The sequence below is a fragment of the Astatotilapia calliptera genome, chromosome 1, assembly GCF_964374335.1.
Source record: "Astatotilapia calliptera chromosome 1, fAstCal68.1, whole genome shotgun sequence".
Lineage (NCBI taxonomy): Eukaryota > Metazoa > Chordata > Actinopteri > Cichliformes > Cichlidae > Astatotilapia > Astatotilapia calliptera.
Genome location: NC_137422.1, coordinates 2713260 through 2739572, shown reverse-complemented (window position 1 = coordinate 2739572; position 26313 = coordinate 2713260). Strand labels below are relative to the sequence as shown.

General features: G+C 39.8%; 1 protein-coding gene and 2 long non-coding RNA genes across 3 annotated transcripts; all 3 read left to right on the top strand.

The window, feature by feature from the left end:
* The first annotated feature begins 4133 nt into the window (after positions 1–4133).
* On the top strand, positions 4134–5841 carry LOC145429763 (uncharacterized). Its single transcript, XR_013910076.1, has 2 exons — positions 4134–4768; positions 5284–5841. It is a non-coding gene; the product is annotated as an uncharacterized LOC145429763 (long non-coding RNA).
* Positions 5842–8955: 3114 nt separating this feature from the next.
* On the top strand, positions 8956–12467 carry LOC145428737 (uncharacterized). Its single transcript, XM_080301367.1, has 7 exons — positions 8956–9250; positions 9850–9929; positions 10054–10077; positions 10308–10561; positions 11569–11685; positions 11760–11881; positions 11973–12467. Exons 1-7 carry the CDS (start codon positions 9185–9187, stop codon positions 12045–12047), a joined length of 738 nt encoding a protein of 245 aa, XP_080157493.1. The 5' UTR covers positions 8956–9184; the 3' UTR covers positions 12048–12467.
* Positions 12468–17281: 4814 nt separating this feature from the next.
* On the top strand, positions 17282–18494 carry LOC145428738 (uncharacterized). Its single transcript, XR_013909045.1, has 2 exons — positions 17282–17423; positions 18104–18494. It is a non-coding gene; the product is annotated as an uncharacterized LOC145428738 (long non-coding RNA).
* The last annotated feature ends 7819 nt before the right edge of the window (positions 18495–26313 follow it).

Below are 26313 nucleotides of genomic sequence, written 5' to 3'. Positions count from 1 at the left end.
CACTGTTAGAAAACAGTCACATTGTTACAGCTTAAATGACACAAAATGTCAGAAATCTGCACTGTCATGAACAACAATTTAAACCTAATTTTTCATGATTTGTTGGATGAACCCACTGAGGTCTGAAATACAATCGGCCATTTTTGACTCCTTTTGAGTTTACGTTTGTATTTCACCCTCAGATTGTTTCATTTTATTTTGTTCCCCTTGCCTTGTTTGGTGTCATTCTTTTCAGCTCAACTGAATTTAGTTGTTTTTTTCACTGACATACTGCATTAGTATTACTGATCTGAAACCACACAAAGAACTTAGTATTACTGATCTGAAACCACACAAAGAACGTAAAATCCTAGTAGTATGTTTTTACTGTAAAAAAAAAACACCACAATATATTTTTATAACTTGAAATGCAAATATAAATTGTACATTTTGTAAACATATACAACTATTTATCTAAAAATGCAGCCGATACACCTGCCGTTTTTTTTTTTTTTCATTTTGTATAAGAATTTAAAAATATTACTACAACTAAAATGAGAGAACAATTAGGTGTCGCACTAAGATGCCCCACAAACTATGTGTGCCAGTAAAAAAAAAGTTTGTCCACCAAAAGACAGAACAGCACAGGGACAAACCTGCAGGCCTGATAACAGCAGCTGTATCACTCCGCTGGTTTTCTACTTAGTGACAGTGTTTACATTGCAAATGTGCCTTTGTGACATTCATTAGTGCCCTCACTGACACACAAAACAAAACGACTACACAACAGAACTACACAAGACAACACACTAAGTAAACACTCCACACTAAACGTCACAAATCTCCCACATCTAAAAACTCTCTCTCTCACTTGCTTGCTCTGTCTCGCTGCCGTTACCGTCACTCCTAAAACGTTTCCCTCTTCCTAAACAATCAAATCCCACGCGTTGACTGTTTTTTTAATTGGTCGACATGGTACATTTAGGAAGGTGGTGGCTTTTTTTCTTTCTTTACTGTTTTCGTGCTGTCCTTACAAAACGCTTAAAACACACACACACAAAAACGTGACGACAGTATTTAGAACAAAGCGTGGCTTATATATATTATCATAACTCTGGATTTACTGGCCTGTAATTAAAATTTAAAAACTTTGAAGTCCGAATTTTCAATGTGGGCTGAAATAGAAACTCAGCGTGGCTGCAGCTTGTTGCTGTGTCAGCTTACATCAGTCATGTGATTTGGAGGTGCAGCGTGTCCGTGGACCACAGAGGGTTAATAACACTCACCTTCCTTCCATTTCCAGAGTGTAACATCCACCCACCTGTGTAAAAAGCGAAATTCCCATGGTGTTGTTCAGAATGTGCTCTGGCACAATCATAAGCATCGCTTGCTACTGAAAACAAGAAAAAAGCCGGTCCTGCTATGGGCTGAACCATTTGTTAATGGTGGAGGGGGGAACACTATGCAATATTTTCAGTTTTAGCATTTATATTCACTGTTGACTGTAACTACGTTCAAACTGTTAATGCTGTCTTATTTTAATAAACAACACTGTCATATGCAAAACTGGGGTGGCACTTGGGGTGGCAAGGGATCATTTTAGGGTGGCACTTGCCACCCCATGCCACCCTTCTAGATCCGCCCCTGTCACTGTTATAGATGGATGAGTTCATTGACCTACTTGTGAATCGAGAGAAAGTTCCTCTCCTGTTTGTCTCCTGGTTTGCTTCTGCAATCTAAGATAGATATTTATGCACCGTAGCTACAATTCTCTATAAATATACTGTCCGTTCACGGTTGTAGTCCTGCATTCATTATGCGGTTTAAAGTCAGTTGGTTATCCTTACATTTCTTCTACAGTCTCGCACCCCTCAAATTCATAATTACTTTGGATTATACTGAGCTTTTATATAGTCATCCCCATGTCAGGAAGCTTCCGCTCAAGTCTAATGCTATGAAAGCATACACACTGTACTTTGTTTTTATTTTGCTGTGTTGCATTATGCATTTTTTAAATCTATATATACACATTGCACTGAAAACATCCTTGGAATCGCACTGGTTGCTTGCAAGTTGCCACAGTTGCTTGTGGTTTGCATGGAAGACTCCAACTTGTCTGTAAATACTTGTAAGCTCATGACAAGTGCTCATGTATGATTCTTAGTGTGAATGTAGTAACTTAACAGTTTTGGTAGTAATACAAACTAATGTATGTTCGTTGTGTGTGTGTTTGTAAGGAAGCTGCGGTGGCACCTAAAAATACAGCCAAGGCTACGGAGGCTGTTGAACCAATTAAAGGTGCTGCAGTTGACGGTGAGCCAAAAGTCTTGGCTTCCAAAGCAGAAACGGCCTCAACCACGCAGATTTGTATTTAGATCAGCTGGGTAATTTGCATCCTATCTAAACTACCACTATTGAACTTAACTACATTTCCTTTATTCCAAGACTCTGTGACTGCAGAGAAGATCTCAAAGGATCAGCCGGTCGCTGTTACCCACCCAACATTTTGGGAGCGGATACAAGAGCAACTGCGTCCAGAAAGAATCCGTAAGAAATCCCCAAAGATCTGTATGAAAGATTTCTCAATGTGAAGATATTTTCTATTTCATAATTATTTTTTGGTTTTTCTTTTGCTCTGCACTTCACAGGTTGTCTCAAGACAGTCAAACTTCCCAATTCAAAGGTAACATTAAAAAAACACTTCAATTATACCTGTAAGAAAAACATGCTTTATCAAAGTGGTTAAGTTTTGATCTGAAATAGTTCAGTTTGTTTTACAAGTTTGTAGTTGGGTTATATCTCATTGTCAGGTGACGCTCAAGTAGGTGTAAATGTAGAAAAATGTTAAAAATTCACTAGGGATGTCGCAATACCAGAGATTTTGTAGTCAGTATAGACACCAATAGAATTGCACCATTCTTGGTTACCAATTTAGTATTGTAATAAAACAATTATCTCATGTACTAACACATACTAAAACTCCTTTATTGAAAAGCTAGTTTAACATGTTCAAATTATATGCACAGTCATCCAGGACATGGTGGTTTTGAGTGCTTAAAAAGGTTTTTCCTTCCCAAGTTTGACATGTGCAATAGTGCTGTTTACACATTGCCTTTTGGGAATCAGTTATCACTGTTTATGGATCCACCTTAAATGAAAAGTACTTTCATAGCTGACTCTTACTGCCTTTTTTGTCAGTGAGTCAAGGTAGAGCTGCACTACGTGTAACAAAGAAAGAAAAAAAGAAGTAAAGGAAAATTAGCATCAGAAACATTTTGTAATAGGTACCTGATTGTGTTCATAGTTGTAGACAGTGCTCAAAGTGAGGTTTATAAGTTAATGTTTGCATTTTTCAGATTTCTGTCTGGAATTTCTTCCATTGCAATTGTGAACTGATCCTGAAATTCTTTTCGTTTGCACAGCTTGTTTCGCTTGATTACAAGGTGCTGTTAATAAGCAACCTGCCAGAGTATCACGATGGCTGTTACGCAGAGGAGGACATCGCCGGTCTGCTCACTCGACACCGATTTGAGTATTACGACGACACGATCTACGTTATACCACAGGCACGCATGGTAAGCACCAGTTTGCATTGGGCTGGGTTATGACCTTCATTTTAATGGCGCTCTAAATCTCTTTTCTAAGACGACCTAACTAACATTTAGTTAGTTAATACATATTTTGTGAGTGCCTGTCTTCATGGTTATTCAGTAAAAATCAGTGTTTGGTTGTTTGTTTTTCCTTCAGGCTTTTGCCCTCATGCCGACAGCAGTGGCAGCTAAAAACATCGTGCTAGCATCAGAAAATCACGATTTTATTCTCAGTGGGTCTAAACTTCGACTGCAGGTTGAGAAGGGCAACATTTTAATGACGCCGGTAAGCACTGTGTGTAGATAATGCAATCTACTGTTGTGACAGATGTTATTACAATTATTTGAAAATATTTGTTTCTGCTTGTTTATTTAAAGTGTGATTATAAATGTAAAAAATATTTCTTTTTGTAGAAAAAAATACCTTTAAGCTGAAATAAATCGAACCGAATCCGAAGTGATGTAATGATTTTGAACTGTTTTTTTTCTTTCAGCTTGAGTTTTATAAGTCTCTGATGAAACGGCTATGCTATGTAAGTAACGCACATATCTCAGAAACAAAGACTGCACTCGAATACCTTTAGATTTATTGGTCAGAGTATAAAGTCATAACTGGAAGCACTCACATCCAAGTCAAAACACCTTGAAAAATGGGGACATACCCGTTTTTTCAGATATTCACACAGGGCTAGGAAAGGTTTGGAGAACTCTTTTCCTGGAATAGATTAAATCCTCATTTAAAAATGCATTTTGTATTTTTTTTAAACATTTGTTTAACGATTTGAAACTTGTGCAAAAAATTAGGAAATTGGGAACGAGCCAAATGCGTTTTCCACGGCACTGTGTGTACATTAGTTTAAATACTTTTTCAACCAGTGTTATCAAAAACAGCGAGAGCTGCAATTATAAATTGTTTGGAAAATGAAGATAGCTGCCAGGGTGCATACCTGCTGTGTGAATATAAGTGCAAACTTATGGCCTTGATCTTGGAGCTGTAGTATAAGAATGTTTGGAATGTCATACTGTTTGTGGGGTTGTTGTTTTTTCACGTTAACCCGGTTTTCTCGAAGCAGCAAGTGACTGACAATGGAGCACGATTAATCTACATCAGGAACATCTCGCCAGGCGAGTCCCGGCATCTCAGAGAAGCTTTGAAAAAAATGGATTGTGTAAGAAACTACCTGCCTCTTCTCAACAAGGTATAAACACACTCATAAATGCCAACAAGTGCATGTGTTAGAAGTCTGTGAAAGGCTGTGTGAGATATGTGCTTGTGTAAGTGTAATCTTAACCATACAGGAAAATTGACAGATTAACCGCTTGCACACCAAACTAAAGGACGTGCACCAACCTTCATAAATCCATCCTTCAAAAGAGATAATGTGTCTAGATCTGGATGCTACTTATCTTGAGGAAAGCACAACTGCAAAACTATAGCGATAGTAAAGAGAGACTGCCGATAAGCTGCTCGCTGAGCAATTCTTCATATGCTCATGCGCACTAGTATTTATCACATTACAGCATTAGTGCAGGGGTCATGTTGAGCATGGCTCCAGTGCATCATTGAGCCAGGATTTCTGACTCTTGAATCCAGTGAACTCCACAATAAAGCTGTACTTAGTTCACTCTTTCCACGTGTGCTTAGCACTTGTTTTCTAACATTTACAATGTGAAGGTAAAATGTTCAGAATACATTTTCTTTCTTGTGTTTCAGGTGTTTATCGAATTTCAGTCTCTTCGTGATGCTGATCGCCTTGGCGTTTGGTACAGCCTTCTAAAACGGCCCACCGGCCACAAATTGTCAAGGCTGAAAATGTCATGGTCCCCGTGCCTGCCCAGCCGGCCTCACAAGGCTACACTTGTGTTTTTTTTCTCTTTCTCCCCCTATCTCTCTGCCTGGGCGGAGCTCACAGCTGGCTCCCGCCCTTGGCTCTCACAGCTGTTGGCGATCAGCTGATTATCCGTCTTCTATTTGAGGCTGGGTCACAGATCCTCTCATCGCGGGATGATTGCGCTACTGACGTTAGTCTACCTTTCCAGCTCCCGTGGTCTTACACCTTTATGCCTTCGTGATTTGTGAGTGATATCTCCCTTTCCCTGTTCCAGCTTATCTTCCCGGACCTGTGACCTCCCCGCGGTACGAACGTGTGTGAGGACGTGAGCGAGCGTGAGAGAGAGAGAGCCTTCCCCTAATCCCCTGGAACCCTGAATTTCCCGTCACTGTATATATTATTGCACGGGTGTGTAAATAAATTGTGTTTTGAGACATCAACCTGCTCTGCGCTTGAGTCCCTGCTTTCAGCCCGTGACAGAAAATACCACAGTGTGGATGTACCTCACTGCGTAAGTGTTTTTTAAATGGGATTTTAAACAAATATGATTTAAACGGAAACAAAAAGATGGGTTAAGTTAATGGAAGGTCATCTGGTAAGACCTTTCTTTCGCTTTCTGTTTGTGAAACACTCATGAATAGATTTTTCAGGTCTCCCCTGGGCTGTGGATAAAGTGCAGACAAAACTGCTGATTTATTGTTGTTCACAATCAATCATTGTGACACATTCCCTCAACTTTTATCCACTAACACTGTGATTCTGGTTCCCACAAATCCTTTGATGCTCATTTGCCTTATTATCTCTCTGACCTCTTTTCTGGCCCCTCCAGAAATCTTTGCTCCATCAGTGGTCAATTTCCTTCTGCTTGTCTCTGCCCCAGACACATGAGCCAGAGCCATTACTTAAACTGCACTTTTTCAGTCTGGCATTTGATCTAACCCACTAATCGTTGTTTTTCTGATGTCTATGATACCTTGGGTATCTGTAAAGGTGCTTAAAGTTCAAATAAAAGTCAAAACATTGATATTACTGGATCATTGTAAACATTAAAAACCTGTTTTGCACCACTCGTTTTTCCTTTTCTTTCCCCCACAAAACTTTTAACAAAACTTATTTTTGCTTGTGCAGCACCAAGATTGCCAGACAAAGCTTTGCCAGACAGCGAGGTTGCTGTTGATGGTGCAACTGTCCCAACAGAAGATATTACCATCCCACAACGCAGCACTTCACCATATTGGATCACAATGACAACTAGTCCCTTTGTGTTCCCCACTGTCTCTCCTTGGTTCACAATCCCAGGTGAGAGAAACAGCTGGAAACTAAAATTAACCTCCAGATATAAAGTGTTGACTGTTACTAACTGTGTCTGTTTTACACTTCTAGAGTATTTAACTGTCAGTGAACCTGATGACATTGAGGTGAGTGCATCTTATAAACCCAGGTTTCATGTGTTAAACAGGAATCCTTGAGTAAATACCAAGAGGTGTCCATTTTTCCAAATACTCACCTCAAAAACCACATTTCTTTTTTTCTGCTAAACTTGGTTTCATTTTGTCTTCTCTATGTGCTCAGTAATAATAATATATTTTTTAAAAAGTACCGCAAAGTTTCTCTTCGAATAAACTTTGGTTCTTGAACCTTGTGTCTTGCAGAAAGCCCAATCTTAAGGTTCTACGTTCTCCACCATCATGTTGACCGGTTTGCCAGAAGGAAACTACAGACAGGAGGATGTCACCAAGCTGGTGTGGCGTTACGTCCCTGATCAGACTGTTCAGACTCTGTACTACAAAATAATCGTTTTATCACTGCAGAGGAGGGTGAGGAGTAGACCCAGCAGGCTGATACAGAGAAATTTGCATTTGCAAATTGAATTCAATTTAATGATTGATATTGAATGTTTCCTCTGCATCATTTTTCCCCTCCAGGCCTTTGTGTTTTTTAACAGCTGGGATGCGTGCTGCGATTTCGCCAGGGATTACCTGAAAAATCCAGTTACTGTTGGAGAGTGGACGCTCAGAATCCACATTGTTTTACAAGACATGCTTCCTGGTACAAGTGAGGTATGAAAATGGAGCAATCGGGGGCTGTTAAATCGGGGGCATGCTCCTGTTTCACTCAAACTATTCAGATCCCAATCAAAACAGATTTCTCCTCTAAGGAGTGAGCACAGCATCATCCTTCTCTGGGCTAATATTACTAGAATGAGAATACTCAGAGTACTTTATTGATCCCTGGGGGAAATATATTGGTTACAGTACAAACAGTAACACAGACAGATACAAGAAGTAAGGAATAGCACAATATATACAATATATACATACATATAAGTCACTCATTGATAAATATCTGAATAAGAAATGGAAAAACTAAAAATATGCATGAATTTCAAATCAACTATTTATTGTTACTTCGTCTGTATTTGTTCTAGTGATGGGATTTCCGGCTCTTTTTAGAGATCCGGCTCTTTCGGTTCGGCTCACTAAAAAGAGCCGGCTCTTTTGGCTCCGAACCGGCTCTTCAGGTTGTTTTGTTGCTTTAATTAATTTATTATTAACAATAATATAAAATTATGCACAAAAGGAATTACTAACGTAAAAACAAGTGGTTTTATTTATATATGTTTATATATAAATATATGCGGTGGCCCCTAGAGACAAAACACGTACAAACTCCAAAACACATTTCTAGCATGAACTGAACTTCCAAAGCAGAGCTACTAGATCACTTAAATTACACAATTGAAAGCATGTGTGTATTGTTTGTGTATTTATACACAGGCACTCATATATATATTCAAATAATTTAAAAAAAAAGTTAATTTACCTGTTATTACCACACACCAAATCCGGTCGTTGGTACTTGCTGGCTTGTGTAGCCACAAGATAACAAAGGCTCAACACTGCGCCCAGCATCCTGGAGCACTTCTGTTGTCTTTTGTACGTGTTTTGAGTTTTTATGTGCTTCTGAGTTTTTATATGCTTCTGAGTTTTTACGTGCTTCGGAGTTTGTACGTGTTTTTACATGTTTTGGAGTTTTTACGTGCTTCGGAGTTTGTACGTGTTTTTACATGTTTTGGAGTTTTTACGTGTTTTGGAGTTTGTACGTGTTTTTACGTGTTTTGGAGTTTGTACATGCTTCAGAGTTCGTACGTGATTTGAAGTTTGTATGTGCTTTGTCTCTAGGGGCCACCGTAAATATACTTTTATTTATTCACTCCACATAAAATGTAATAAATAAATCATATAATACAAAAATCAACTATTCACATTTCAACTTTTAACTATTTAAATTTTCAGCTTTTTCCTTTCACAAATTTAAAGTGAAAACAACACAAAACACTGCAAACCACAACACAATTAAATATAAATTATAATATGAAAACTAAAAGAACATGCATATTCTCTGTCATATGGACCTGCATGAATAAACTTTCTCAATCCTTTATCATCTGCAACCGAAAATAGTTGTGGATGATTACTATACCTTTCTAATGTTGTTGTCCCTGCCTCTCTTTCTCTCTCTCTGGCTCTGTTCCTGTGCTACTGAGTGTAACTACCGCCCCTCCCCCCTCTGCCCAGCGTAAAGCACAAGGCCCGCGTGCAGAGTGAAGCGGGAAAAAAGTGCGAGAGAGAGGCTGAGAGAAAGAAAAAAAAAAAAAAAAAGCAGCAGGCTCGGGTCTCCCTGATCTTAACGCTGGTTGTTTTTCAGCATGTTCCAGAGTCGGAGTCTCTGGAGGACCGGCTGCTGAGTGTGGAGGTCTCCGAGGTGAATGTGGACCTTGTCATGATGATCATGGAAGTGGTGGCGTCCATCGCTGCTTTTGTCAGATTCTTGCCGCTTGCCAACAGGGTACGATTTCATAAACACGTGCAACTGTTTTATGTTTTACAGAAGGCTGCAAGGCTTGTCATGGTGTCTGCTGTTCTTTTCATATTGAGAAACATTTTAAATGAGTCTGAAGGAGACTTTGTGGTTTTTTAACACGAGTTGAGCAAGTTTAAATATTCCATGTACAGACAGTCCCTGCGGCAGGCAATCTGAATTACACATGCCTTTGCAAACACTGGTGAAGAAGGACTGCCTGAAATGCACCAAGTTCTCAACCAAGTAGTAATCTTATGACCTGTTCAGCCTTTTGTCCTGGCCCATCGAGCAGGGGAGATCCCTGCAGTTTGAGGCAGCGCTAAGTTATTCTTTTAGTGTTTCTTGCTCAGTGGTTTTATTGTTCAATCAAAACTTTGCAAAAGTATAGAAATATGTTTGCACTTATTTCCCATTTGCAAGTTTAAAACTCCAAGATTTTTTTTTCTTTGCCTTGTACTATCGTACAGGGCAGTAAAGAAACTCGCCAGGACAAATTCTTTATCGCCCTGTACAATACAAATCGTGCCTGTAGCACACCCATTGAGTACCACTGTGTTGCTCAAATATCCGTTCTGTTCTCTCAGATATGCATTGAGATGGCCGAACCTGGTGGATTAACACAGGTGATGGAGAGCAAAGTCACCAAGGACTATTTATCTGCTTGGTAAGTGTGTCCCACGATCAGAAGTGAGAAAAAGAGGAAATTTATTTTACACTGTGTTTCTTCATTTTCTTTAAAGTGTCTTCATGTCTGTCTGACCTTGTGCTTCTTTCTCTCCTCTTCATAGCAGTAAAGCTGGACGTATTGAGTCGTGAGTATCTTTCTTTTTCAGCTTTAGTGGCAGAGTCAAATATACCATACGCTCCTCAAGGTCGTCTGTAGTAAACAGTTCCCAAAGATGCAAAAAGAGCAGCATGTGATTTAGATATAAGCAACTCTAGATTAGGAATTTGAAATGGAATTTCTTATTTCACATGAACATTTTGTGACAACAAACCTCTTTTCGTGGTAACCTACTGGCATCTTTGCTTTCAAATTCAGTTTGAAGAGCCTGAAACAGCGTCTGCAAGACTCTGGTGACAACCTCAAAATGAAAACCAAGAAGACCGCAGAATCGACTGATGCAGTGACCAAAGGTGACTGCCAGGCGGAGAGCCAGAGGACCGAGGAGGAAGCAGGGACCCAGCCCGATGCTGCAGCCGCCCCTGCTGGACAGCAGCCAGAGCCCAAGTGTCCTGATGACGAGACACAGGAGGGAGAGGAGAATGATGGATGGAGCATGGCCGACATTAAAGGTACAAAGAGCTGCTTTAAATCAGCAAAATACACCGCTCTGACAGCCAAAACACAGTAAAGTGAATATAAAAAGACAAGTTGTGATATTTTGTGGCTCTGATCTCATATTTGTGCTCCTCACTGTGCTACAGACATTCAGCCTGGTGGTAGTAATATATTTTATATATGTGGTGTTTAAGAAATGCTCCGTTGGTGCGATGACTATGTCCCACACCATCACCAGCCTGAGATTTTGATACAAGGCAGGATGGATCCAAGATTTCTGACCCTACCATCCTAATGTCACAGCAGAAACTGAGATTCAACAGACCAGGCAGCGTTTTTATTTTACAGCGTTGCTGAGCCTGTGTGAATTGTACCCTCAGTTTTGCGTTCTTAGCTTAGAGAAGTCGAACCCAGTGTGGTCTTCTGCTGCTGTAGCTCATCTGCTTCAGTGTTGGATGTGCTGTGCGTTCAGAGATGCTCTTGTGCATTGTAATAAGTGGTTGTTTGGCTTGCTCTGGCCTTCCGGTCAGCGTGAAGCAGTTATTTCATTCTCCTCTAAACTCAAAAATGCATTTCCTCCAGGGAACTGCCACTCACTGGATATTTTCTGTTTCAGACGGTTTTATGTAAACCCTAGAGATGCTTCTGTGGGAAAATCCCAGCACATCAGCAGTTTTTGAAATGCTAAGCTCAGCAAACATGCCACGTTTAAGTGACTTAAATTATTTTTCTTCTTCATTCTGATGCTCAGTTTAAATTTCAGCAGGTCACCTGTCCATGTCTACATACCTAAATCACTAAGTTGCTGCCATGTGATTGGCTGATTAGAGAGTCGCATTAATGAGCAGTCAAACAGGTGTACCTAATAAAGTGGCCGATGAACGTTTCAGCTTTTCAAGTAAATCGAAATCATTTGTTCAATTATTATTGAGTTATAATTGAATGTTTAAATATGTTATAAACCCAGTGGCTCCTGTAGCAGATTCGTTGATGATTAACGTGTCGCTCTTTTCATTTTCAGTTGTGGCTAAACGCAGGAGGGAGCTTGTCGGACCTGAGGCAAAGCCATCTCGCTCTCAGTCTCCGTGTGTTGTAGCAGATTTCAGACTGCCTCAGTTCAACCCTAACAGCCCCATCGGTCAGACACACACACTCTAAATTCAAATGTGTTGTTAATACTTGTCTAATCTTCCTGTTTCTGCTTCTCTGCAGGTCAGGAGTTTGTGGTCCCTAAATCAGGATTTTTCTGTAACATCTGCTCTGTTTTCTGCCTGAATGAGAAGACCGCCAAGGAACTCCACTGCTGCAGCCAGAAACACTACGACAACCTGCAGGTACACACGCACATACATATACACGATTCAGCACACAAAATCACACTGTTGGCCTAACGATGTTTGTTTTCTCACTTTTCCCTTTTTTTAGAAATATTATGAGGAACGTCGACAAAGAGCTACAAAAGCTTTGTCTCAGACGTCTCCAGGCTCCGTTTCTGACTGATGGACCTGATCTACTGTATTTTTAACACATAACTGTGCAGAGTGTATATATATGTATATGTGTGTGTATGTGTGTCCTGGATGACTGTGGATATGTTTGCGGTTTTGTGATTTGTTTCTTATTTCCTGTTTTACTTTGAAAGTTCATGTCTTATGTCAGTGTGTTCAGTTTTACCTCTCCCCTGTCTCGTTAGCCTGATTTCTCCCAGCTGTGTCTCCCTCCCTCCCGCCCATTCCCTAATTACTCCCCTGTGTATTTAAGCCCTGTGTTTTCCTGGGCTCCCTGTCGCGTCGTACCTTCAACCTGCTGTGTGTTTGTAATGTCCAGTCCTCCAGCACCTCGCTTTAGAGTCTTGTTTTCCTTTTGTAAGTTTTATTTTGTCAGTCATTCTTCCAGCAATAAAGCTGCGTTTTCAGTTTATTCCCGTCTCCAAGAGTCCTGCATTTTTGCGTCCACCGCTTCTGCTCGCCTGCCACACAGCCAACCATGACAATAGCAGAATCTAGTATAACATGGAAACACCTACCTGAAACACAGACTTTATGTATTTTAAGTACTTGAGTAAATGTTCCCACTACTATCAGCACTCACTTCTGAAGATATTTAGACTAGTGAGAGAACTCTGAGCTCCTCCGCTTCATGTGAGATTCACTTTCCACTGTTTCCTTTCTTTCTTTCTTTTTTTTAAATCCCTTTCCATTGCATTAATGTCTTGAAATACCAGGAAACCAAGCATCTGCCTCTGGAGACTTTTGACTCAAAAGGCAATAAAAACCAAAACAAATGTAAAAAAAATGAATACAGGAAAAATTCCATTTTCACAAATGTCAAAACATTTTTTAATTAAAATTAATCTTTTTTTCCTATTAAAAAGTTGTAAAAATGAGTCCAAGGCCATGATGCCATAGCAGAGGATGTACTTCCTGAGGGAGCTGAAGAAATTCAACCTGCCAACACGGGCGATGATGCAATTCTACACTGCAATCATCGAGTCCATCCTCAACTCCATCACTGTGTGGTACGCTGGAGCCACTATCAGGGACAGTGGCGGTCCTAGCCTGTTTGGCGCCACGGGCGAACACTCTCTCTGCCCAATGGTGTGCTTGGTTATCCTTTCATGAGTTATTTAAAAGTTTCTCTTTGTTCACAGCCATTGATATGTCGAAGAGGTTAACATGTTAGGAGCGGATCGAAATTGTGTTGATATCTGGTGAACGCAGTAACCGGGTCATTGCAGCAGATTTCAATGCAAGACACCCTACGAGACCACCCATCTCCCATGCTACAGTCAGCAAACTGCTCGCTAAGTTTTGTGAAACTGCTTCAGTGTTTATTTTGCGAAGCAGCAGGCGCACCTCGCAAACGGAGGGCGCCCTTACTCCCAGCAAATGGGCGATAGAAAACCGATCGGTGCCTGTACCATTCCCAATATGCGCCGGCTGATGTCGGGGCAGCATGAGTACGAGCAATTTTTTTTTTTTTCGCCGATGCCCGTGATGCCGCCCCCCACCACGATGCCGCCCCGGGCAACCGTTGTGCGCTCTGCTGAGAAGGTGATTGGCTGCAAACTCCCATCTCTGCAGGACCTGTGCACCTCCAGGACACTGGGGCGTGCAGCTCAGATCACAGCTGACCCTTCTCACCCTGGACACAGTCTGTTTCTGTTAAGAAAAAAATATACCATCTCAAAAGAAACACAACTCAAACATGCACACAACAAGACAACACAGCCTGTTCCCCTACAGCACAGCAGATTTCAACATAAGCCACAGCACTATAACCCAGCTCAGTGTATTCATCAGCAGAAATATCTTATTTTAATAGTTTTTAAATAGAGTGTTTGACAGCTTCGCGTGTCATTTTTCTACAATGCCAATCCGATTACTCATATCATGTGAGGATGAAGACAGCACTGCTTGATAAGATTGTCAAGGTGTGCTGTGTTTTGGTGAATATGTGCCCCAGTGTGGTTGTCAAACCAGGGCTGTATGTACTCACTCTTGCTAAGTACATGTGAAGAGATGTTGAATAAAAAAAGTAAAAGAAAAGGTACTTTTGTTTTGTGTTTTATTGAAAGCACTTTCCATAAAGTGTAATTGTTTCCAATGAAGAAAGAAATAGGTAGGTTTGCATGTGTAATTAGTGTGTCATTGCAGAAGAAGCTTAATGTGTACTTTGTAAAAACAATGGGGAAAAAAGGTGTCTGAAGAAGAAATGATAAATGTCCTTTTTTTTCAAGCCCTCTCTGGCCGGCTGTTTCAGTGCCTCGCTTGGGGGGCGGGGAGACGTGCACTGGCGTTTCCTTTTTGCTTTTTCCTGCTCTCTAGTGATGGGATTTCCGGCTCTTTTTAGAGATCCGGCTCTTTCGGTTCGGCTCACTAAAAAGAGCCGGCTCTTTCGGCTCCGAACCGGCTCTTCAGGTTGTTTTGTTGCTTTAATTAATTTATTATTAACAATAATATAAAATTATGCACAAAAGGAATTACTAACGTAAAAACAAGTGGTTTTATTTATATATGTTTATATATAAATATATGCGGTGGCCCCTAGAGACAAAACACGTACAAACTCCAAAACACATTTCTAGCATGAACTGAACTTCCAAAGCAGAGCTACTAGATCACTTAAATTACACAATTGAAAGCATGTGTGTATTGTTTGTGTATTTATACACAGGCACTCATATATATATTCAAATAATTTAAAAAAAAGTTCATTTACCTGTTATTACCACACACCAAATCCGGTCGTTGGTACTTGCTGGCTTGTGTAGCCACAAGATAACAAAGGCTCAACACTGCGCCCAGCATCCTGGAGCACTTCTGTTGTCTTTTGTACGTGTTTTGAGTTTTATGTGCTTCTGAGTTTTTATATGCTTCTGAGTTTTTACGTGCTTCGGAGTTTGTACGTGTTTTTGGAGTTTTTACGTGTTTTGGAGTTTGTACGTGTTTTTACGTGTTTTGGAGTTTGTACATGCTTCAGAGTTCGTACGTGATTTGAAGTTTGTATGTGCTTTGTCTCTAGGGGCCACCGTAAATATACTTTTATTTATTCACTCCACATAAAATGTAATAAATAAATCATATAATACAAAAATCAACTATTCACATTTCAACTTTTAACTATTTAAATTTTCAGCTTTTTCCTTTCACAAATTTAAAGTGAAAACAACACAAAACACTGCAAACCACAACACAATTAAATATAAATTATAATATGAAAACTAAAAGAACATGCATATTCTCTGTCATATGGACCTGCATGAACAAACTTTCTCAATCCTTTATCATCTGCAACCGAAAATAGTTGTGGATGATTACTATACCTTTCTAATGTTGTTGTCCCTGCCTCTCTTTCTCTCTCTCTGGCTCTGTTCCTGTGCTACTGAGTGTAACTACCGCCCCTCCCCCCTCTGCCCAGCGTAAAGCACAAGGCTCGCGTGCAGAGTGAAGCGGAAAAAAAGTGCGAGAGAGAGGCTGAGAGAAAGAAAAAAAAAAAAAAACCCACGTGACGGCTCGCGATAAGGAGCCGGCTCGCGTCGTTCACGTCAAAGAGCCGGCTCTAAGAGCCATTTCGTTCGCGAACGACCCATCACTATTTCACATGTGTTCATATCACAAAGAATACACATCTACTTAAATCAAATTCAAGTCAAATGGTTAAAAAAATAATTTCACACACAAAAAAAGAGCTAGAAAATTCACCACACTGGGAAGGGTGAAGACAATTGGGTCGCCCGGCCCTGGCCACGAGGTGTCCCTTATTTATTTTTCAGGGAGTTGGCAACCCTAACTGTAACGCACTTTATGTGGGGGTCAGTCAGTTGTTACTCTGACATCTGCAGCTGGTTCAAAATGTATATTGACAGTGCATAGGTGTATCATATATAAGAGACAAATGTTCCTTCAGTATGTTGGCATTACTAAATTTGGCTCAAATGCTTACATACATGTGTAAAAAGAAAATGTACAAGCTGTGAGCTGTTTCAAATCAAATCACTTTTATTGTCACATCACATGTGCAGGTACATTGGTACAGCACATGTGAGTGAAATTCTTGTGTGCGAGCTTCACAAGCAACAGAGTTGTGCAAAATACAATAATGTAAACAAGCAAAATACAAGAATGGCTACATCTGAAACTAATAAATATATGTACAATATATAATAGTATATATATGTTTCTGATAAAATGAAGAGTAGACTGATACATGAAATATTCCTTTATTGGGTGAGAAAATCAGACCATGTCATAACTGCTTTAAGTCACACAGAATAGATATCAGAGCTTTAAACAGGCTGACGTCTGCTAAATGGGTCAAACTGGGCAGAAAGTATACAAACACATAACATCCTTATAGAATATGATGTAACACTATAGATCAACTTACCTCAGAATATATAAAGCATATAAACAATTACAGCAATATGATGCAACAAACACAGCAGTGCTACTGATCCAAAATCCTCAAAGCTTCATAGAACTGAAACAAACATTTATTTTTAGCTCCATTCTGCTGCTGATACAGACTTTAGGTTTCTGAACATTAAACTTGTTGCTGCCTTTCATAGTGTGTAACCTGAAGGCCCTGAGTACTTTCTCCCACACTGGAAACACTGGAATGATAAAATTATTTGAACATTACCTAATAAGACTGATTCAGGACAGACAATTAGTTATTTTAAACTTTTCTAGCAGTCCTTCACAAACAGGGAACAGTCTGTCTATTCTCTCCATCTGTCAGCTGCTGCTGGCTCTTCCTCCTCCTCTTCCTCACATACTGCTGAGATTGTCCTGGTGGATCATCAGGGGTGCAAAGCCTCACAGATGATGTAATGCAGTGGGTCCCTCAGTCTGTCCTCACTCTGGACACTTGCAGGTGTCACACATAGAAATCAAATGTGTGATAAGCTGCAGGATTCAAACACAAGTGTGACTTATAAATACATGTTCATACTTTTATTCCACAATCAGAGAGAAAGAAACAGAGAGAGAGTGCAGGACAGACAGGCAGGGCCGGCCCGTGGCATAGGCCGTATAGGCAAATGCTAAGGGCGCCGTCCATCAGGGGGCGCCACGCCAGTGCCATAAATGTTGAAAAAAAAAAAAAAAGTTGGTACTATTATTTCTAAATACAAAAAATAATCCCACGTTAATTAAAATGCAAAGTAAAGCTTATTTAATAGAAACATTATTTGTTACAACATTATGCCCCCCCTCCCCGCACGGTGCGCCCCCTCCCTTCCCGTATCATGGTTCCTTTTGGACGTCACCACATCAAAAAATCAACACAAGATGTCAAAACGGCCAAAACTGTCAGGTGCCCAGGGAAGAAAAAAGAGAGAAGAAGAGGAGGAGAAACGAGAAAAAGACAGAGGTAGGTAACGTTAGCCTACATGAAATTATTTGTCTGAATGTGATAGTAACCTAAATTTTTAGGATTAAGCTAATGTTACATGATTTGCTAATTGCTAATCAATAAATAGCTAGTTAACTGTTTTAACGTCAGTTAATATTGTGGAGGGGGCTAAATTGTTATGGAAAATAATAATGTAACGTTAGGTAATTACAGTACTCCCACCTTTCCCACCATTCCTCATTTGTATTCATCTTTTAAGCAGGTGTTTTTTGTTTACATTGTTATTGCCTTCTGGTTAGCTAACGTTTACCCTGCAGGTAATAGTCACTTTTCCACCCCTGTATATATTATAGTTGTAAGCCTAGTTGTTAAAGTGCACATCATTAATGTTAATTAAGCAATATCACATGAGAGGGAATGCTGTTTTTTAATATGAGCACTGCTGTGATTCGGTCAAAGATAATCATAACATAACATTCTCATATGATATTATACTGTTACTTTGCATTCTGCTATTCAGCATTTCACTGTAATGATGACAATAAATTGAATCTAATCTAATTTGCATAAGAGTTAACATCATACATATATCTCTTTGGTTTTTCATTTATATTATATCATTTCATTTTATTCCTGGAATCATATGTTTTTATTATTAGACTTTAATACTCAGTGGTGTCACATACTCCTCTCTTCAGATGCACTGTTGAAGTTTCTAAATCCCACCCCTGGGCCATCTACCACATCTACCGCTGCTGCCTCCACTTCAGCAGCACAACCCACCAGTGATGCAGCATCAGCAGTACAACCCAGCCATGATGCAGCAGCATCAAGCGGTCTTCCTGTTGCCTTATTTATATTGTATTTTTAATTTATTTTATCCAACTTGTTGACACGTTTTATTGTGTTTATGTATGTAAAATTTATTGTATTTCATATATTCATTTTTTATTTTTTGTATTCATTTATTTATTCATATCTTTTTTTATCTTGTTAATTATTCTGATTGTGAATTTGCTTTCTTTAAGTAAAAAAAAAAAGGTCAAAGACAAAGCTATTCGGTTTCTTGTGAGTACATACACTACACTGCCGATGTAGGGGGGCGCCACCTAAAATCTTGCCTAGGACGCCAGATTGGTTAGGGCCGGGCCTGCAGACAGGTGACAGTCTCAGGTGTACACACTGCTACAAAACAGCACCAGAGAAGGAGGATTTAGTGTTTGTGTCATTACGAGTGCTAAACAAGAAGAGTTCCCAGATGGTACAGTGGACACATGTGTGACTCCTGTGATTAAAGCATCTTTCTTTCAGCTTAAGGAGTGAACCGTCAGCTGACTGACATGACTGACTTTAATTACGCATAAAATCATCACATTCTCTGTAAGATTAAAGTCAGCTATTGAACGGCGAATATTTTGAAGTGAAGGCTTTAAAACCAAGTTAGTACAAACGTCGCTAATGTCACATAACTTTCCCGACATGTTGCCAACAGTAATGTTTTAATGTTCTTCATTATAAAAACATTTGCGCATAAATAAGTGACATAATATTCAGTACTTACTTCTGGAAGTTTACTCTTCGTCCGCTCCACTTCCGCCGTTTTTTTTCGGCAAAATTATCCAAACCACCGCCGCGCTATGAAGTCTGGGATATGTTGGGCCATGAAGGCTACACAGACCCATCCTTAAAATTCAGGGAAATTAAGGACACATTTGAGGGCCGCATTTCGAGCAGCCTTTGAATTGGGACAGTCTTTGTCGTGTCGCTGTGACATAATCAGCCTTAAAATGCGGCCTTTAAGGCTGCAGACCCCAAATCCGGTCATTGGTACTTCCTGGCTTGTGTAGTTACTAGGTAACAAAAGCTCAACACTGCCCCTAGCGTCCTGGAGCACTTCCGTTGTGTTTTGGAGTTTGCGCGTGTTTTGGGGTTTGCGCGTGTTTTGGGGTTTGCACGTGTTTTGGATTTTGCACGTGTTTTGGATTTTGCATGTGTTTTGTATTTTGTACGTGTTTTGTATTTTGCATGTGTTTTGGAGTTTGCACGTGTTTTGTATTTTGTACGTGTTTTGGATTTTGCACGCGTTTTGTATTTTGTACGTGTTTTGTATTTTGTACGTGTTTTGTATTTTGCATGTGTTTTGGATTTTGCATGTGTTTTGTATTTTGCACGTGTTTTGTATTTTGCATGTGTTTTGGAGTTTGCACGTGTTTTGTATTTTGTACGTGTTTTGGATTTTGCACGCGTTTTGTATTTTGTACGTGTTTTGTATTTTGTACTAGTGATGGGTCGTTCGCGAACGAAATGGCTCTTAGAGCCGACGCTTTGACGTGAAGGACACGAGCCGGCTCCTTATCGCGAGCTGTCACGTGGGGTTTTTTTTCTTTTTCTTTCTCTCACCCTCTCTCTCGCCTGCACGTGAGCCTTGTGCTTTACGCTGGGCAGAGGGGGGAGGGGCGGTAGTTACACTCAGTAGCAGGAACAGAGCCAGATGGAGAGAGAGACAAAGAGAGCCAGGGACAAAAACGTGACATTAGAAAGGTATAGTAATCATCCACAACTATTTTCGGTTGCAGATGATAAAGGATTCAGAAAGTTTATTCATCCAGGCCCATATGACAGAGAATATGCATGTTCTTTTTGTTTTGATATTTTAATTTATATTTAATTGGGTTGTGGTTTGCAGTGTTTTGTGTTGTTTTCACTTTAAATTTGTAAAAGGAAAAAGCTGAAAATTTAAATAGTTAAAAGTTGAAATGTGAATAGTTGATTTTTGTATTATATGATTTATTTATTACATTTTATGTGGAGTGAATAAATAAAAGTATATTTACGGTGGCCCCTACAGACAAAGCACATACAAACTTCAAATCACGTACGAACTCTGATGCATGTGCAAACTCCAAAACACGTACAAACTCCGAAGCATGTAAAAACTCAGAAGCACATAAAAACTCAAAACATGTACAAAAGACTGAAGGATACAAAAAAACAACAACAGCAATAGAATAATATTAAACACAAAGTGAACCCGTCTTCCTTCATTAAATAGGTTCTTTTAGATGTTAAGGAGGAATTGACTTAACCAGGCTGGCGGAGAATGAAGACAACCGGACACCTGCGGCAGATGGGGAATCAGTGAACTTTTATTGAGACAGAGACAACCTCTCAACACAGCTCACATCAGGAGATTCCCAAGATTTGCTGTGAGGATGGGTATATATTCTCTAAAACTTACAGGAGGGGGTTGTGAGGAAAGTGCTGCATTAGCAGAAAAACAACTCCATAAAAGGAAATCGGCCTTGGGTGTTCTAGTCTCTTCGCTTGCAGATATCTTGCACCTGCAGGATGAGGCGATCGCTTCTTATCGCTCTCAAGGCCAAAGTCGTGAGCACATTTTTATTACACAGTTGCACAGTAACTTTAAAGCTGAACAATTATTTAAAGCTGAATAATGTTTGATCAGATTATATTTTCTTCAAGACAACAGAAGTGCTCCAGGATGCTGGGCGCAGTGTGGAGCTTTTGGTATCTTGTGGCTACACAAGCCAGCAAGTACCAACAACCGGATTTGGTGTGTGGTAATAACAGGTAAATGAACTTTTTTTTAAATTATTTGAATATATATGAGTGCCTGTGTATAAATACACAAACAATACACACATGCTTTCAATTGTGTAATTTAAGTGATCTAGTAGCTCTGCTTTGGAAGTTCAGTTCATGCTAGAAATGTTTTTCGGAGTTTGTACGTGTTTTGTCTCTAGGGGCCACCGCATATATTTATATATAAACATACCGGTATATAAATAAAACCACTTTGTTTTACGTTAGTAATTCTTTTTGTGCATAATTTTATATTATTGTTAATAATAAATTAATTAAAGCAACAAAACAACCTGAAGAGCCGGTTCGGAGCCGAAAGAGCCGGCTCTTTTTAGTGAGCCGAACCGAAGAGCCGGAAATCCCATCACTATTTTGTACGTGTTTTGTATTTTGTACGTGTTTTGTATTTTGCATGTGTTTTGTATTTTGTAAGTGTTTTGGAGTTTGCACGTGTTTTGTATTTTGCACGTGTTTTGTATATTGTACGTGTTTTGTATTTTGTACGTGTTTTGTATTTTGCATGTGTTTTGTATTTTGTACGTGTTTTGTATTTTGCATGTGTTTTGTATTTTGTACGTGTTTTGTCTTTTGCATGTGTTTTTTATTTTGTAAGTGTTTTGGAGTTTGCACGTGTTTTGGATTTTGTAAGTGCTTTGGAGCTTGCATGTGTTTTGGATTTTGCACGTGTTTTGGATTTTGTAAGTGTTTTGGAGTTTGTACGTGCTTTGTCTCTAGGGGCCACCGTACCTTCTTCATGTTTTCAGTGTGACTCTTTGTATCTTCCATTTCTTTCTTTCTTTCCTCTATTTTAATTTTCTCTTCCTCCAACACTTTTTGAGCTTCCAACAATTCTTTCTTCAAATTTTCAATCTCATTTTCTGCCTCATCTTTACGTCTTTTCTCCTCTTCAAGTTGTTGCTTTACATGCAGTAATTCCTTTCTTAGTGTTTCAGCTTCAGCCGTTACATTTGCAGCTTCTTGAGTTGCCAACTGCATTTTCTTTTTTCCCTCTTCAAAAGCTTCCTGCACCTCCTGTAATTCCTGCATCACATTTCCTGCCTCCTTCTTTGCAGTTTGATATTTATTGTTGGCTTCTTGTGCTGTGCTTTTCTCTTCCTCCAATGCTTTTTGAGCTTCCAACAGTTCTTTCTTCATCTTTTCATTCTCCTTTTCTGCCTGTTGTTTTCCCATTTTCTCTCCTTTAAGTTTGAGACCCACATGCAGTAATTCCTGCAATACTACATCAGTTTCAAACTTTGAATCTTTAGCTTCTCCTCTTGATTTTTCTGCCTCTTCTTTTAATTTGATATTTTCAGCCTGTATCATTTGAAGTTCTTCTTGCAGGTTAATCAGCTGTACTGAATTGTGAGGTGAAGCATTCGCCGATCCTCTTCTCGTTCTCCCTCGATTCATTTTGGCCTTTTAAACAAAGGAGCCAACGTTTTGTAGAGGAGTGAAGTGAAGTTTTCGATGTTTCTTCGTCAACTGTCGTTTGTCCTGCACAGAGATGCTGCTGTAGATGTGTCTCTAGCTGTGTCTGGATACAATGAAACATGCTGGAACTAAGTGCTTGTGTTGCACAGTTCTACTGAACATTCCATTTCATGCATGCTCCGCCCACATGGTCAGGAATGTCAGGTGCTGCATCGCCAAAGGCTGCTCCCGTTGCCTAGCAATAACAGCTGTTTACTTTTGGGGTCTGGTTCATTATTTAATAAAGAAAACATGTCCAAGTATTGGGTGCTGAGGCTCAGCGCATATTCTAGCCTGCTGTGTGGGTGGGCAGCTAGAAATCACTGGTGGGCAACATGAGTGAGGAGAAAACTGGAGCAGCCAAGCAGGGAGCTGCAGGTTGCTGGTTTGAGTCTCTGTTCAGATGCTGGTGTCTCCTCTCTCTGAGATGTCTGCAAACAGTCCCAGATAAAACAATAAGGATAATAAACAAACACGTGACTAAAATAACAGTTATGACTCTGATGTGTTTCATGTGTAGCAGGATGGCCTCTATACAGCAGTCGCTGCAAGCATCCACATCGCCACACTCACTTTTCTTTAAGCAGGCGTGCTGGGCTCCTCCTAAGGAAAGTTTGAAACTTCATTTCCTTCATGCTGGTGAACTTTTTACCAAATATTTTCATCAAAGCTTCTCCATCACTGACAGGGATTGTTTGGATCTTCACACTCATCTCCACCAACCCTAAAAAATGAGTCTCACTTTGCTCATATAATGCCAGGAGTGTCTCCATATTCCACAAAAGTCTGTGCAAACATGTAACACTATCCCATATTCATATGAATATTATTGATATTATAACAAAAGCTGTCACCAACACAATTGTCACAAGTGCTTTTTTTTATTAGTTATTGCAAATGCTTGATTGCAGTTCTTGCTAGATGACAAAACCACGTATTAGGTTTAGAAGGAAATGACTTTTTCTACATGAGGTAAAGTTGGAGCTGTTTCCCCAAACTAAATGAAATCATCATTTGAAAAACTACAATCTGTATTTACTCTGAACATCTGTGTTAACATTTGAAATTGGAAACATGTAAGTGTAACAAACATGTTAAAACATAAGAAATCAGGAAGGGGCATGTAAAGGATTTTCTTTTACTTATGTATTAATCACATTATTTTATTGTATGATGCCTTGGTGCCACTGGATTTTAACATGTCTCACACTCATACAGTAAGACAAATGGTGGGGGTGTAGTAAGGAAGTTGGGGGAAGCAGACAACTCCACAGGAAGAGTCTTTTGTCTCTTTGAGGACTCTGGGAGGCAGCAAGGGAGTGTGAAACAGCTGTGTACTGCCTTTTGTTCCTGGAGATATTTAACTGAGAGCCATGCTGGGCTCAGACTCTGCTGACCGTCTGTCCCGCGGTCATGCAGGGACTTCATCAAGCTTGGTTGTCTGTTCTTTGTGTGTTTGATTAAAGAATGTTAGCTACCGCTCACCGCTCGTCTGCAGGCTTTATTTAAATGGAAAACTTCCACAACAGCCAACAAAAAGCTTTTTGCTAAAAAAAAGATTCAGAGCAGAAGTTTTTTGCACTGCATTTTAAAATGAAAACATATTGCATTTATTTACAATTAAAGACACAGAGCAGAAAGTGTGTTACTGTTTTACATCCACAGACACACAAGAAAAGAAGCAGGCAACATGAGGTCAAGTTATGGCAATTTTATTTGTGTTTCAGTTTTTAAAAAACAAGCAAACGTCCCAAGAAGAAGGATGGGGTGAAAGAAAGGTGGAGATTTTAACATTAGGAGGAAGAAACTATTGATGCTGCTGAGTCAGTTCTTTCTCAGCAGTCTGCTCCAGAATCCCCTCCTGTCCTCAGCTTGCTTTTCTTTTTCTTTTGCCTTCAGTTCGTTTAAGGTCTTGTTGAGCTGCTCCTCGGCATCTTTAAATTTTTCTTTCAGCTGCTGTTTGGCCAGTTTCCCTTTGTGTTTGAGGAGCTCTTTAGCTTCCTTTTTGTGCTTTCGCATTTCTTTCAGTGCGTCTTTGCAGTCTTTCTTGGTCACCGTCATTTCTTTCTTGAATACCTTCACCTCAATTTTCTCTTCTGCAAGTTCTTCTTGCACTTTCATCAGTTCCTTCTTCATGTTTTCAGTGTGACTCTTTGTATCTTCCATTTCTTTCTTTCTTTCCTCTATTTTAATTTTCTCTTCCTCCAACACTTTTTGAGCTTCCAACAATTCTTTCTTCAAATTTTCAATCTCATTTTCTGCCTCATCTTTACGTCTTTTCTCCTCTTCAAGTTGTTGCTTTACATGCAGTAATTCCTTTCTTAGTGTTTCAGCTTCAGCCGTTACATTTGCAGCTTCTTGAGTTGCCAACTGCATTTTCTTTTTTCCCTCTTCAAAAGCTTCCTGCACCTCCTGTAATTCCTGCATCACATTTCCTGCCTCCTTCTTTGCAGTTTGATATTTATTGTTGGCTTCTTGTGCTGTGCTTTTCTCTTCCTCCAATGCTTTTTGAGCTTCCAACAGTTCTTTCTTCATCTTTTCATTCTCCTTTTCTGCCTGTTGTTTTCCCATTTTCTCTCCTTTAAGTTTGAGACCCACATGCAGTAATTCCTGCAATACTACATCAGTTTCAAACTTTGAATCTTTAGCTTCTCCTCTTGATTTTTCTGCCTCTTCTTTTAATTTGATATTTTCAGCCTGTATCATTTGAAGTTCTTCTTGCAGGTTAATCAGCTGTACTGAATTGTGAGGTGAAGCATTCGCCGATCCTCTTCTCGTTCTCCCTCGATTCATTTTGGCCTTTTAAACAAAGGAGCCAACGTTTTGTAGAGGAGTGAAGTGAAGTTTTCGATGTTTCTTCGTCAACTGTCGTTTGTCCTGCACAGAGATGCTGCTGTAGATGTGTCTCTAGCTGTGTCTGGATACAATGAAACATGCTGGAACTAAGTGCTTGTGTTGCACAGTTCTACTGAACATTCCATTTCATGCATGCTCCGCCCACATGGTCAGGAATGTCAGGTGCTGCATCGCCAAATGCTGCTCCCGTTGCCTAGCAATAACAGCTGTTTACTTTTGGGGTCTGGTTCATTATTTAATAAAGAAAACATGTCCAAGTATTGGGTGCTGAGGCTCAGCGCATATTCTAGCCTGCTGTGTGGGTGGGCAGCTAGAAATCACTGGTGGGCAACATGAGTGAGGAGAAAACTGGAGCAGCCAAGCAGGGAGCTGCAGGTTGCTGGTTTGAGTCTCTGTTCAGATGCTGGTGTCTCCTCTCTCTGAGATGTCTGCAAACAGTCCCAGATAAAACAATAAGGATAATAAACAAACACGTGACTAAAATAACAATTATGACTCTGATGTGTTTCATGTGTAGCAGGATGGCCTCTATACAGCAGTCACTGCAAGCATCCACATCGCCACACTCACTTTTCTTTAAGCAGGCGTGCTGGGCTCCTCCTAAGGAAAGTTTGAAACTTCATTTCCTTCATGCTGGTGAACTTTTTACCAAATATTTTCATCAAAGCTTCTCCATCACTGACAGGGATTGTTTGGATCTTCACACTCATCTCCACCAACCCTAAAAAATGAGTCTCACTTTGCTCATATAATGCCAGGAGTGTCTCCATATTCCACAAAAGTCTGTGCAAACATGTAACACTATCCCATATTCATATGAATATTATTGATATTATAACAAAAGCTGTCACCAACACAATTGTCACAAGTGCTTTTTTTATTAGTTATTGCAAATGCTTGATTGCAGTTCTTGCTAGATGACAAAACCACGTATTAGGTTTAGAAGGAAATGACTTTTTCTACATGAGGTAAAGTT